This window comes from Sceloporus undulatus, chromosome 4 (assembly GCF_019175285.1).
Source record: "Sceloporus undulatus isolate JIND9_A2432 ecotype Alabama chromosome 4, SceUnd_v1.1, whole genome shotgun sequence".
Taxonomy (NCBI): Eukaryota; Metazoa; Chordata; class Lepidosauria; order Squamata; family Phrynosomatidae; genus Sceloporus; species Sceloporus undulatus.
The window spans coordinates 82,286,728-82,300,263 of record NC_056525.1 but is presented as its reverse complement, the minus strand read 5'-3'; the positions used below and the strand labels follow the sequence as shown (position 1 = coordinate 82,300,263).

General features: G+C 39.9%; 1 protein-coding gene across 3 annotated transcripts in view; it reads left to right on the top strand.

Annotated features, from left to right (window-relative positions):
- LRP8 (LDL receptor related protein 8) overlaps window positions 1-13,536 on the top strand; it is a 246,887-nt gene that overhangs the window by 214,369 nt on the left and 18,982 nt on the right. For 2 of the 3 annotated variants that reach the window (XM_042464975.1, XM_042464973.1), the window contains 5 exons: window positions 106-228; window positions 3,771-3,890; window positions 4,026-4,151; window positions 5,960-6,131; window positions 11,887-12,114. In XM_042464975.1, the coding sequence (XP_042320909.1) occupies window positions 106-228; window positions 3,771-3,890; window positions 4,026-4,151; window positions 5,960-6,131; window positions 11,887-12,114 (769 nt within the window). The remainder of the gene's footprint in view (window positions 1-105; window positions 229-3,770; window positions 3,891-4,025; window positions 4,152-5,959; window positions 6,132-11,886; window positions 12,115-13,536) is intronic. The other variant, XM_042464974.1, reaches the window with a different exon arrangement.

Sequence of the window (13,536 nt, the reverse complement as noted above, 5' to 3'; positions counted from 1 at the left end):
TCATTACTTCTAAATTACACCAATCCTGCATCTTGATGTCCTATCTTAATTTTCATGTGCCTAATCTAACTTCAGCTGCTTTCCCTCCCTTGCCTGACATGACAGAAGCGGCGTGCGAGAGTCCCAACAAGTTTCAGTGTAAGAGTGGAGAGTGCATAGAGGAAGTCAAGGTGTGCGATTCACACAGGGACTGCAGGGACTGGTCTGATGAGCCTCTAAAAGCATGTGGTACAGTACACTCCTCTTCTTATTTCTACCTCCTCTTTTAACAATCCCTCCCATTCACTGTATGCTTAGGATGTAAGGAAACAGGAAGACCTGGTTGTTAGCACCACCTCTTACCATATCTCTGGGTGTCAAAAGAACTAGAATCTCATTCCCTGAACTGGAGATTTTATATCATTCTAAGTGAAAATCCTCTTACACAGGGAAATCAATCCAGGCTGCTTCCAAAGAGGTTTGATGCCATCAGAAATTCCACAGTTACCTGACCTTCTACTGATGCTATTTATTGATGGCTGTGATAGTTATAAAGTGTAGGGATGTTTTGTGTGCTTTGTCACAAGAAACTAATGTTTCTGTTAAGAGTTGTTCATACAAGCACAAATTGTGGAATCACTGGACCCACTTCAGACACTTACTGAGGTGCCAGTAGTGTTCTTAGATAGGATAGCATAGAAGTGGGTACATTCTCCTTTCTGTCCAGACCACAGATAGTGTCATATACGGTGCAGCAGTGGAGCAACACACAGTGCCAGGCATGGTATGTATAATGAACACACATATGTACCTTCTATAAGAGTCAAAACTCAATGGGATGCCAACATGATTCTTTGACTGTGTGAGACTGCTGTTGCCTGGGTAAGTGCCTGAATGAGACCATGCAAAATTTATCATTAGTTAAATTTCCTACTTCCATACTTTAATTTCACTTGGCAGGTTATGTTTTTGAGGAAAATATTATCCATGGAAGACCTGTGGATCATTCCCATTAAAAAGTGTCATGTAAGCTAATGTGTCATAATAACAAACTTCTATAACATTAAGAAAACTATTAAGACATGGATGTTGTTTAATTGTGCATGACCTGGAAGTTTATTCTAAAATAGCAGAATCCTAATTATTTAATTACAGCTTCCAAAATATATTGATTGAATCATACCCACAAACATTCTCTTCTCTTTTGGCACGTTCTTTCATCAGTCTGTGTCTTGAATTGAGTATAGTACATTCTTTCAAACAAACTGTAAAAAAAAAACAGTGTGAGTGGGTGTATGAGCCCTTTCCAGGAAGATCAAACAAAGCCATTTTCATTGATGTGAATATGACTGAAGTGTTACACAGTTGAATTTGCTCTTGGGCGTCAACAGAATTTGTCTCTCTTGCTTTGAATACATTTTCAAGAAAAAGGTGGAACATATTTAAGAAGTCGTATTTCATTCAGTATCTGTCTTAAATACCCTAAAGGCAGCTGATCCTGTCTGATCTTGGAAGCTAAGTAGGGTCAGCTTGGTTAATACTTGGATGAGAGGCCACCAACAAATACCAAATGCCGTAGGCTATATTTCAGAGGAAGAAACTGCCAGAACTATCTCCAAGTCTTCCTTGCCTAAGAAAACCCTATGAAATTCATTGGGTTGCCATGGGTCAACAGGAGACTTAAAGGAACATACTCTCAGTTGAATTTTACCACTATGACTGGCTGGAATCAGTGTTTCTGCTATTTCAGGATTTCTTACTATTTCTTTAGCAAACACTATTTCTTTAGCATACTCATGGACTAAATAAGAGCGGTGCCTTCCTCCATCAAACTTTTTTCCATGACTTGATCATTTTTTCCTCCTCTTTAGTCCATTTTTGTAGGGGAAGGAGTCTGTCTACAAGGCTACTACTAATGATTATATGAGAATAGGTGTGGGGAGTGTGTGGTCCTCCAGGGTCTCTTAGCTGCAGTTTCCTTTATGGGTTCAGTTCAAGCTCTTGAATTTGAATCTTTAAGGCATTAAAGAATCTAGGTCTAGGATGGGCAGAAGACAAAGATCACATAGTAGATCTCTGGGAAATAACGTAGTAGGTCAAGTATGGTTTACAATATAAACATGCATCACTTCCAGCTCCGCAAATTAGACAAGAAAACTGTAGGAAATGCAAGATTAGATTTTCTGTGAAAAGTTTTACGTGCAAAGTCAAGTTCTAGTGCTGAATAAAAATCCCTCAGCTGAACAAGTGCATGGAAGAGAATCCTATTTTGTAAATCTGTGCTTATCTGTTTGAACCATTAATTTGCACCTGTCTTAGGTTTTTAGAGTTCCAGTGAAAACTAGAGGCTGTGCTGCAAAATCTATTAATAAATCATCTTAGTTGCAGTGGGAGAGTTATAGAGCATAGCATATTTTGGTGCAAAGCCCCAATGAAAACAAAAATAACCATTAATATAGAAAGCCATTCTTTGAGTTTCAGCAGCCTTCAGTTTGAGTGTGCATATGGCCTAATTGGCTCATGGCCAGTGTAGGGAAGAGTCACTGACAAGAGAAATTGGAATAATGAACAGCAGCCAGCAAACACCACTATAATATGGGCAGCTATTCTGGTCTTTGTGCTTGTGCTGTTAATACCATGTTGAAATTTCTGCTTGGAATTGATGAACGTGCCACCCCAGGTTTTTAGGAAAGCCCTTCCAGTGACTGGGAAGTTGTAGTCTAAATGTCCATGTGATTTCCATTTGTTAAATTTTCTTCAATGGTTCATTACTTCCCTGCTAGATAGAAACTTACAAAGAAATAGGGCAGGGTGGTGGGGATGGAAATATACCATTAGTTTTTCTCTTGTCTTTATAAGATGCAGGCTGGCCCCCAATCTTATTCCTGTATTTACTTGTACAGCACATCTCACACCAGAAAAGAAACAAGTGTTCCTCACTTTGTGTAGGTTAATTGAAATGGCAAGCAAAATGTTGTTTCAGGCATGGAAATGACCTCCTTCAACCCCATCAGCAGTTTAGTGTTTCCAGGATAAAATTATGCTGGATTTTCAATTTGAAGTTCTGCCAGTGGGGGAACAAATGATCCAGACTTTATTCATACAAATTGTCAGGGCTAGAAAGACTTACTAGTGGAGGGCTGTGAGGAACTGCATATTCCTTCCTTCTTATACTACATTCTTCAGCTGGAACAAATGATATAAATTTGCTCAATCAATAGACCTTGTTGTTGCAAAGGTTTGAGGCATTTGGTGGCAGTATTTCACAGCAAGAGACAAGTAAATTCCATGTTTTTGTTTTTACTTAGGGTGGGGTGTATTTTGTATTTTTGAATTACATATTTTGTATTTATAGCAGTCAATACAGCATTTTTAAATTAAGATGGAGGAAAGGGATAGGTATTGTATCCCTAAATAGTAATCATAATCCATACATTAAAGATGGCACTTTCACGTTGTAAGCATAAGTGCTCATAAAAAATGGTCCTAAGATGTGTGCACTCACATACACTGTTTACATGAAGTTGTTAGTTTAATGTGACAAGAAATTAGGCCCTGAGTTCATTGGTATAGCAATGGAAAGAACCCAGGCTACTGTTGTAGAACACAATGTTTGGCCACACACACAAGAAGAAAAGACAAGAAAATGTAGTGGCTCTTTCTGCTGAAATACATTTATTCTTGGAGAATATTTTTGTTGATATGGGAACCACTGAAGACAGTTGGTGCTTTGACTTTTTAAAAATACCAGTTTGAGAGTTTAGAGTAAATAATCTATCTCTCTCTTCTAGGTGTGAACGAGTGTGCTCTCAATAATGGTGGTTGCTCCCATATCTGCAGAGATCTGAAGATTGGCTACACATGTGAATGTCCTCCTGGATACAAGCTCCTGGACAAGAAAACATGTGGAGGTAATTTACATGCAAACAGCAGCTATTTTGTATTTAACTGCAGAAGCAAGTAATTACAGTTGCTCCAAGATTACTCTTTGTCCTTTTGATAGAATGATGTCAAGTTAGTGATGATGTTTTAACTTTCCTCCTCAGACATAGATGAATGTGAGAATCCTGATGCTTGTAGCCAGATCTGCATTAACTACAAGGGAGATTATAAATGTGAATGCTATGAAGGCTATGAGATGGATACCCTGTCGAAAAACTGCAAAGCTGTAGGTAAGGAAATGCTCAAATCTATTGTGTATCATCTTTAGAAAACAGCATCTTTAGAATCTTGTTAGGCATGAGCATCAGAAAAAGGCAAAAGAGAAAGACAGTCATTTCCAGGTTGATGATCTGCAGCAGTGACAGTATGTTTATGTACAAGCAACATTATCCTAATTATACAGCCAAGGTGATGTTGACATTCAGCCATATACAGTTTGAAAAAGATCAGAAAGGGAGTCTCTTGATAGCTGTTGATAAAAACAGTTAACTTGGGGAAAACACTAGCAGCAAGAAGAAGTAATCTGTTAAAATAATGACTGCAAAGTCAGACCTTATAGTTCAGAGAATGGAAGTTCAAGCCCTGAGGCCAAATCTATTCCTCCTGGCATCCTAATCCAGCCCCCTGGTGTTCCCCAAGCAGCCATGCCACCTTCCCTTTACACTGTTATTTTGTGGTTTCTCAACTTTTATATGTCTCCCCCCCCCCCATTCTAAGAGGTTCAAGTGACTCTTTAAAATCTTAGGTACCAGCAATAAGTGCTTTAAGATTAAAAGTTCTGGAACTTTTACCTTTTGTTCCACTGACCACTGGATTTTGGTCCCCAAGAACCTCTCTGAAATTGAACTCAGCCCTCAGATTGAATTCAGCCATGGAGCCTTTGTTACAGCTTGCATAGTTCTCCTCTTCATCTTCCTCCTCCTTTTTTAATGCCAGTTAAACAGAAGCCTTCTTTAGGCACCATGCACTAATGGGGAACAGTAACAGCCACTAAGGGCGTGCTCTCCACACCTCAGTGAATACTAAGGCCTAACAGGAGCTTCTTTGTGCTTCATTTGAGTGTGAGTTGAAGCATCTATATAATTCATTCAGATAACCCAAATAAATCAGGGTTTCTAGTAGTGGAAAGGTTCCTACTAAAATTCACAAGAGAATATGTAGGGCATATGGGGTGGGGTGTGGGATTGTTCCTATATGGGTTCCTGATTACTCTTCAAGTCTGAACAGGTCTAGAAATACATTTCCATTTGAGATGGCCTATGATATCTGCCGTAGCTAAATCTTTACTCTTTATTGCATGGTTTGATTCTATCTTGCATTTAACCTCTGGACCTGCATTTAATCTGTGATTTGTTTTGTGCCTTCAAGTTGTTTCTGATTTATGGCTACCCTAAGGCAAACATGTCAAGGGGTTTTAATGGCAAGATTTGTTCAGAAAGGATTTGCCATCTGAGTCTGAAGAAAGTGTGACTTGTCCAATAGATTCCCTTTAAAAAGGGCACACTGAGCACAGCTCTAATCTACATGGAAGGAACATCTTCCAATGGTTTTGTTAATAGGTGGGTAAAATAAAGATTGTTTGACACAACTGCTTTCTAGGTTTTTCCTGGCCATAAGAAATTTGTACATTTCAAAACAAAGGGTCTTTTTCATAGTCATATATTTGGATTTTAGGAAAAGGATGTAACTACAGAGGAGATTCTGAACACTAGATTTCTGTTTTGTAGCATATTTCCTTAATATGCAAATGAGCAAGTGATTTCTCATTCTGCCAAGTTGCAGGGAAGCAATGTGTGAACTGTCATTCTTTTATAGCAAATACGACTTTGAAGTGCAAGTAAATACAGCAGCTGATGTAGGTCTTCCCTGTTCGGATAGCTGGTTTGAAAGAATTGCAAAACTATTGTTTTCTTTCAAGCTCAGAGCTGTCTTTATGATCAAGCAATAAGTACTGAAATCTAACTCTGGACCCATGAGCCATGCTGTTCCATAAGCTGCTTAAAAGCAAAAGTGACTTGCTGCTTCTCTCCCATGGCAGGAAAGAGCCCATATCTGATTTTCACAAACCGTCATGAAGTGCGCAAGATTGACTTGGTGAAAAGGGACTACTCCCGCATCATCCCCATGCTGAAGAATGTGGTTGCTTTGGATGTGGAGGTGGCAACAAACAGAATCTATTGGTGTGATTTATTCTACAGGAAGATATACAGGTGAGGGGATGTCACATGGCTGCCCAAGTAGCTACAGTGGAACAAACTCCCTCGGAGTGTAGTGGAGTCTCCTTCCTTGGAGGTCTTTAAGCAGAGGTTAGATGGCCATCTGTCGGGGATGCTTTGATTTGGATTTCCTGCATGGCAGGGGGTTGGACTGGATGGCCCTTGCGGTCTCTTCCAACTCTATGATTCTATGATTCTACATTAGGAGGTACTTTTTAGCAAAATGCTGTTGGATTTATGTTTTGGCAGTTAAGATTTGACTTTGGCTATTGTGTTTATTGTTGGGTTTGAGGGCCAAATTATCAGCTGGAAAATGAAATTGTTATTTGGTAACTAGGTTGTCTAATGATATTAAACAGCCAGAATAGCCCCTGCTGCATGTTACATACAACTTATCTGCAGGTCTGTCAAAACCTAATGTCATTAAAAGTAAGTCTGTTGAACAAGTGCATCTTGGGGGCAAGGTGTCTTGATAGATATTCCATAACTGCATATAATGATGCGGAGGCATTGAATTTACTTTATGCAGCAAGGCTGGCTATCCTGATTCTGCTCTTAGATCTGAACTACTGTTGCCCCCTGCTGCTTCATCATCCTCAGGTTTGCTGTCTGGTAACAGTAAAAGGCAGATTTCCTGTGAGCTACAGACTAGTAAGGGTGGCTTTCAGTGATCAGGAAGCCAGTATCAAGCCAAAGGATATTTTTTCTAAACTGTAACCAGTTAGTTACATTTAAGCAGCCAGTGGGGAGTAAAAGGAGATTTTGGGACCTTACCAAAAAGAAAAAGCATCAGAAAGTGGGGGGACAGATGGCTTACCTATCAGCTGTATACCTTGCAAAATGTATAAAGAATCTGCCCATTAATACCTGAGAATAATTTAATGTGCCACTTCTCCTGAAGCTTATTGGCAGCAAATATCTTTCAGGCTTAAGAGCTGAACATCTGTTACTGTTGAGAGTTTATTTTCTCCATCACTGCCAACTGTGACAGTCTTTCCCTGAGCCTTAGAGCTACGCTAGCAGGTTTGTATTTTGTTTAATTTTTTTATCACGGAACTGCAGCTTGAGAGGTATACGGGATAGACTGCTGTTTCCACCAGTGGGAAGTTATTCCATCTACTTTTGCCCTCATTCTGCTTGGGAAATGTTATTGGGCATTCAGTGAAGAGTGAGAGGGTCTCTCTTGTCTCTGCCTGTTTTTCTTATGGGCATTTGCTTTGAAGCATGAGTAAAGATGTGTTTGCCTTTTAGGGTTTTTAGTTTTGAATATCATGATATTGTTACTTTAAATTTATCAATTGTATTTTATTGCGTTGTTTAAATGGCTTCTTTATGATTTTTTTGTGAATCATCTTTGGAAAGGTGGAATTTCATAGCATAACATCAGTTTCAATTAGAGACCTATGGCATGGGCATCTATTTTTTGCTACAAGCACTTTGGCACTTTGTAGGTCCAGCATGGGAAAGGTTTGGTCCACAGCTATATGTGGCCTCTGAGCTCCATTTTTATGCCCCACATTCCCCAGATACCCTCCAACAGCTACCTTTTTTTAAAATTGTAGACTCCTTTGTGGACTGAAAACAACCCAAAATTGTGCACAAATGTGCCACTTCCATTCACTCACTTTCAGAAGCCTCTGACATCCTTAAAATGTGTGTGTGTGTGCGCGCACACACACACACAGAGCTGAAATCAGCTGATGATTAAACAAAATGGCCACAAAAGAGACGTTGTGTCATTTTTGCACCTGGGATGGGGGGGTTGCCCTGTGGCTGAGGGAAAAATTGGCCCCTACTCTTCTGGGCAGTTCTTTACTAGGATGAATTTACTAGAATGAGTTTAATACTGAATGGAAAATGTGTGGCTATGAGAAATTTCCCATCTTCATTGAGTTCTGCTACAGAAGCATGTGTGTGCATGTATACAAATAATTAAATACTGTATATGCACTATAAGCAATTCAAATCAACCTACTTCCTCACTTAATAAAAACAGAGTATCCTGCAGAGCAGCCCAATACCAATTTCTCCCTCTAACAAGTGTTTTATGTCATGTCTTCTGCTCCAGCACTGCTTTTGCTACTACAGATTTCTGATCATGATTTGAAAAGAAAGTAATTAAAAGTGTCAAAACACACACACATCTTTATGATTTCAGACTAGTCTGGTGTTAGTAAGAAGCATGCAGTTATCAGAGGACCCAGAACTTCTGCACATACCTATTCATGCAGCTTTTGTTCACTTGTGATCATTCCAAAAAAGATATTTTTTTCCCAAAAATTATCAGGAAATGCTGTGTTGGAAGCAGAGCCCAGTGGAAGGTCACAGTTGAAGGGCTAACATAAAATATTGATGACAGTAATATGTATGTGTTGGAATGTATGTTTATACTCAGAGCACCTGACAATCACAGTAGAAACATCCGATCATTGCATTAAAATAGTATTTCTATAGTCCTTCAGAGTGTTCAGGACATTTCACAGACTCTCACACACACATACCAAAAATCCTGATAATCCATGTAATACCCTCACAGTCTAGCCAGACCTGTTCTCTCCATATTGCAGATGAAAGTCTGAGAGGGTCATTTGTTTGTGGTCATCTAGTGATGAATTTGTTACTAAGGTCAGAGCCAAACCAGGGAACTGTTTGCACACAGTGTCTTGTTTCTTGGAATAAATGTTGTGCCTCCCTTTCTGTCTCTGCTTCCTCTTTAACTTTAACCAGTGGTTAACACATTTTGGCTTGGCCTTACTAGCCAGACGCATTCCCTCTGTCACCAGCTGCCTCCTTTCTCTCCCACCAAGTCGCTTGGCATATGAGAACTACTTGAAGAAGGGAAGGATGTATGCCTTTTGGCAGTACTTGCTGCAAAAGGTATGTCCTTCAAATTCTCCAGGAAAAGAAAGACAAACTGTCCCTTTATTTCACAAAACATGGTGGGAAAGGAAAGTTACTTTCCATCACACAAGTTCTGTTTTTGGTTTTCTGAGAAAGCACCACAGGAGTTGGAGGAAGCCCAGCAAGAAGAAAGAGAAGTAATGAATCTCCACCACCCCCACCTCTCCATGGAGAAAAGGAAAGGTTGTTTGGCCTTTGAGATTCTGCAAGAAACAGGCACAGCAAGATGCTGTTGACATGAAGAATATTTTTTTTTAAAAAAAGTAGTTCTGCAGAAGTAAAACATCCATGATAGTGACTACCTCTCCTTTCTTCCCTAGGAAGAAATGGCTTCATTTACAACATGAGCTTAGCTTTTGCAAAAGACACTCAGCCTTGCCTTCCTGCCCTCCTGAAACAAACAAACAAACAAACAAATAGGAATGAAAATAAACTACTATTTTCTGTGGAGGACAGGGGAGAAAAGCTTTTATCTCTTCCTGCTTATTATTGTAAGGGAGCCAGTGGTAGCACCTCCTTGCTGCCCCTTGCAAAAACTCAACAAGAAGAGAAAAGGACTAGCTCTTGGTTCCTCCATAGAGAAATATGCTTATTCTCCATTTCCCATGGGGATTTCTAAAAAGCAGCTGCAAGGTGCTACTAGCTTGTTTGCTTGCTTGTTGGTTTTTGTTTGTTTTTATATAAGCTGTGCTTCAACAAGGGAAAGGAGATGGAAGACAATCAGTCACCCAAAACTGGGGAGTAAATTGGACAAATCCTGGCTTTAATACAATACTTGTGGTGTTTGTTATTTAATCTCTGGCTTGAACCTTATGTGCAAATCAGGATTGTAGCTGGAGTTCTAATCAGTTTCCCTCTGTTGGCATAGCCAGAAACTCTGATTTAACAAATCCCAAGTAAAAAACAATTATCACATTAAAGTGCACAAGGGAAGGAAGAAGAGACCACACAAGTGAAATGCATTTTGAACTGGGGCCCTCTAAAGAAGGAACTGGAAAAACCATTCCTTGTCTAAGAAAACCCTGTGAAATGCATATGGTTGCCATAGGTTGACAGGCAACTTGAAGATGTGTATGCACACACTTAGCTGCTGTTCTGTAACAGTTCCTATATAGTCCTGGCATCTTCTAGGAAGAAAAGAGCTCTCTCTACTGGATTCTCTGGGCAGCTAAGGGGTGTAATCAATAGAATTCATGAAAGGATTGACACAAGAGTACAGTTACATTCACTTTTCTAGCTGTCATGATGGATGTTATTTTTTATATATACATCCTAAGCGCACTTACCCAAGAGTAAAGGCAGGACTTACTTCAGCATAAACATTTATTTTTTGTGGGTTTTTGGGCTATGAGGTCGTGTTCTAGAAGAGTTTATTTCCTGACATTTCACCAGCAGCTGTACAGGAGAATCCATTGAAATTCATAAATACCTGGACATTTTCAACAGGAAAGAAGAAACCCTTAGAGTGAATAAAGTTTGGCTACCAGTCCTGAAAAACAGCAAAAATCAAGATTCCGTCAAAGAAAATGAAAATCACCCAGGGTGAGGGAGATTCCCAGCAGACAATGGACACCCTGAGGCCTTACAATTCAGCCAAAGAACAATACACAGATTAACATGCAAATCACCTCCTCTCAACCAACAGTATATGTACCCTACTCTCTTCCATGCCTCTCTGAAGATGCTGGCCACAGCTGCTGGTGAAACGTCAGGAATAAACTCTTCTAGAACATGGCCTCATAGCCTGAAAAACCCACAAAAAAAATAGATGCCGACCGTGAAAGCCTTCGACTTCACATTAAACATTTATTTGTTTGTTTGTTTAAGGTATTAATTTATTGCCTCTCAACCCACCAGGGACCCCTAAGGCAATCCACAATGGATAAAAACACTTAAAACATCAAATACATTATGCAACCAATAAATAGACCAGGGGTAGGCAACCTGCAGCCCGCGGGCCGGATGCGGCCCGGCGAGGCCTTGAGACTGGCCCCAGCCTGGTTCTGCTGCCGATTGCCACCGGGGCCTTTGGGGGGCAATTGTCTATAGAAGCCTCAGAAACATGCATTTATATTAACCTTTTTTAAAAAAATCAGCAAATTTTTTTGCGTGTCCTCCCTTTAAAAAAAAGTGTCTTCCATTTGAAAATTTTGTCCTACATTTGTCCTGGTTTATTTATATATTTAATTTTTTTAATTATTTAATTATTTTTTTTTTTTGGCTTCGGCCCCCCAGTTGTCTGAGGGACAGCAACCCGGCCCCCAGCTCAATAAGGTTGCCTACCCCTGAAATAGACTCTTAAACTCCTCTTTAATATTCATTCTAAAACCAAATGCATCTGAGGAAATAGGCTCGGGTCTACGAAAGTTCATGCTACCAACTTCTTTCTTTCAGTTAGTCTCAAAGGTGCAACGAGACCTCTTTCCAGTTCTAAAACCAGATTATTAAAAACAGTTTTAAAAACAGCTTTAAGACAGTTTTAAGAACCAAATGCCAAACAGAATATCATAATTCTTCATTGCCTGCTGGAAAATGAGAAGGGGAGGAAGTTCCATGATTTTGGTGCTGCTACAGAGGAAACATGTCATGTGTATCCACCAGCTTTCCACCCACCTGTACTGTACTGTTAGGTACTAGCCCATAAGCCAAAACAGCTTTCTGCTGGTCCCTGTTCCATGGGAAAACAGAGGCTCATCCAACCCAAGAGAAAGTTAAGATGAAACAAGCCTGGTGAAGCCTCTATATTTTAATACCTAAACTTGGCATTCAAGCTGTGTGTTATTCCTCTGAAAATGTAAATGGCTTTCATCTGTCATCATCAGTAACGATGTGGATCTTCCTTTCTCAGTGCCTACATAGACAAAGCCAGCGACACATCAGAACAGATGGTTCTAGTAGATAGCCAGTTGAACTCTCCTGAAGGCTTGGCAATGGATTGGGTTCACAAGAACATCTACTGGACAGATTCAGGAAACAAGACCATATCTGTAGCCACAGCTGATGGGAGTAAGAGAAGGACACTTTTCAGTACTAATTTAAGCGAGCCCAGAGCCATTGCTGTGGATCCAACACGGGGGTAAGTGAGAGAGAACATTATAGCTGTACTGCTGAACACAGTCTTTGCTGTATCTTGGTCTTTCTAGCTCCCATACTATAGTGTATAGTGTAATCAGAGTTTACTCTGTAGGACATTTGGTTAAGATAGCTGTAATATTATAACACACAAGAATAGTGATTGTTAGATACTGAGAACCAATAGGATATGGTGCAGATTGTTCCATGATCAATCAAGGATTTGGAGTTCATGTATTGTTATTGTTAGGAATGTTAATATATGGGAGAATCCTCTCCCTTAGCAAAGAGTTAAATCAGATGTCCTTTTGTATTCTTTGCAAGCTTCTTGTCTCTAGCACTATTTTCTCTTTCGCTCTAATCTTCGCTCATTCCATTGAGATTCTATTCTTCGTTGCATTTGTATCTAATCAATCAGTCAGTAAATCAATCAAACCTTTATTACAGTCAATAAATGACCAGGCAAAAAAAAGTTATATTCAGCAGTGAGGAAATAGGAAAATGTTACACACCGGTAAACAGAAATGTGAGCAAACCATATTAGGAAGTAATAACAGACCATATTAAAATAGAGCAGTGGATATAATAAAGTGTGAATAAATACAGCTTGGTTCTTTGGTGCATTCGTACCCAATCAGTATGAACCAAGAGAGTCAACATGGAGCCTGCAGGTCACGTGCAGCCTTTTGTCTTTTTTCCCCCTCCCCGTTACTACTATCAGAACTGATTTTGCACTCAGATTTTGGTGGGGGCAGAAAGGAGTGCTCTTCCATAAACAAGGCAAACAGGTTGTGTAAAGTTTCCATATTGGATCCAGGAGGCAGGCCATGTACTTTAGGAGGAGGGGGGCATGTAAGAGCACTTTTATTTTGCATTCCAGTGAAAGGCAGCTTGGCTCTGTTCTTGTCACCAGCTCCTCCACAAACCCTTTCCCTGACTCCACCAGTGAGGCAAAAGTTTGGATAGTGAGAGAGGACTGGTACCTTTGTCCTCATGGTACCTTCTCCTGCTCCAAGATCTGTTAAGAATTAATGTTTCAAGCCCCCCATCCCAGATCCAATCTGGCAATCCCAGCTCCCCATGTATCTTCTTTATGAGTTTATCTGCACTCACTGATAAGAATCTACTCATAAATAAGATGCATAAAGAATGTGTGCCTTTTGAAAAGTAAAATACGTAGTACTTTTAACTAAGGGGAAGGGAAGCTCTCCATATTTCCTCACTGCTGAATTTCAGCAGCAAAATTGATGGCAGTAGCAACAAGATGTGTTCCATCCTGCATTCTGCCAGAGGAATACCATTCTCATTGAAGTTACCCACCCTGATCCTAACACTCAATGAATTTCCCACAATTCTAGTACTTGTTTTTGATGATGATCAGATGATTCTTGATTTCCTGCTTCATGGGTGCTGGAATTCATGAGAA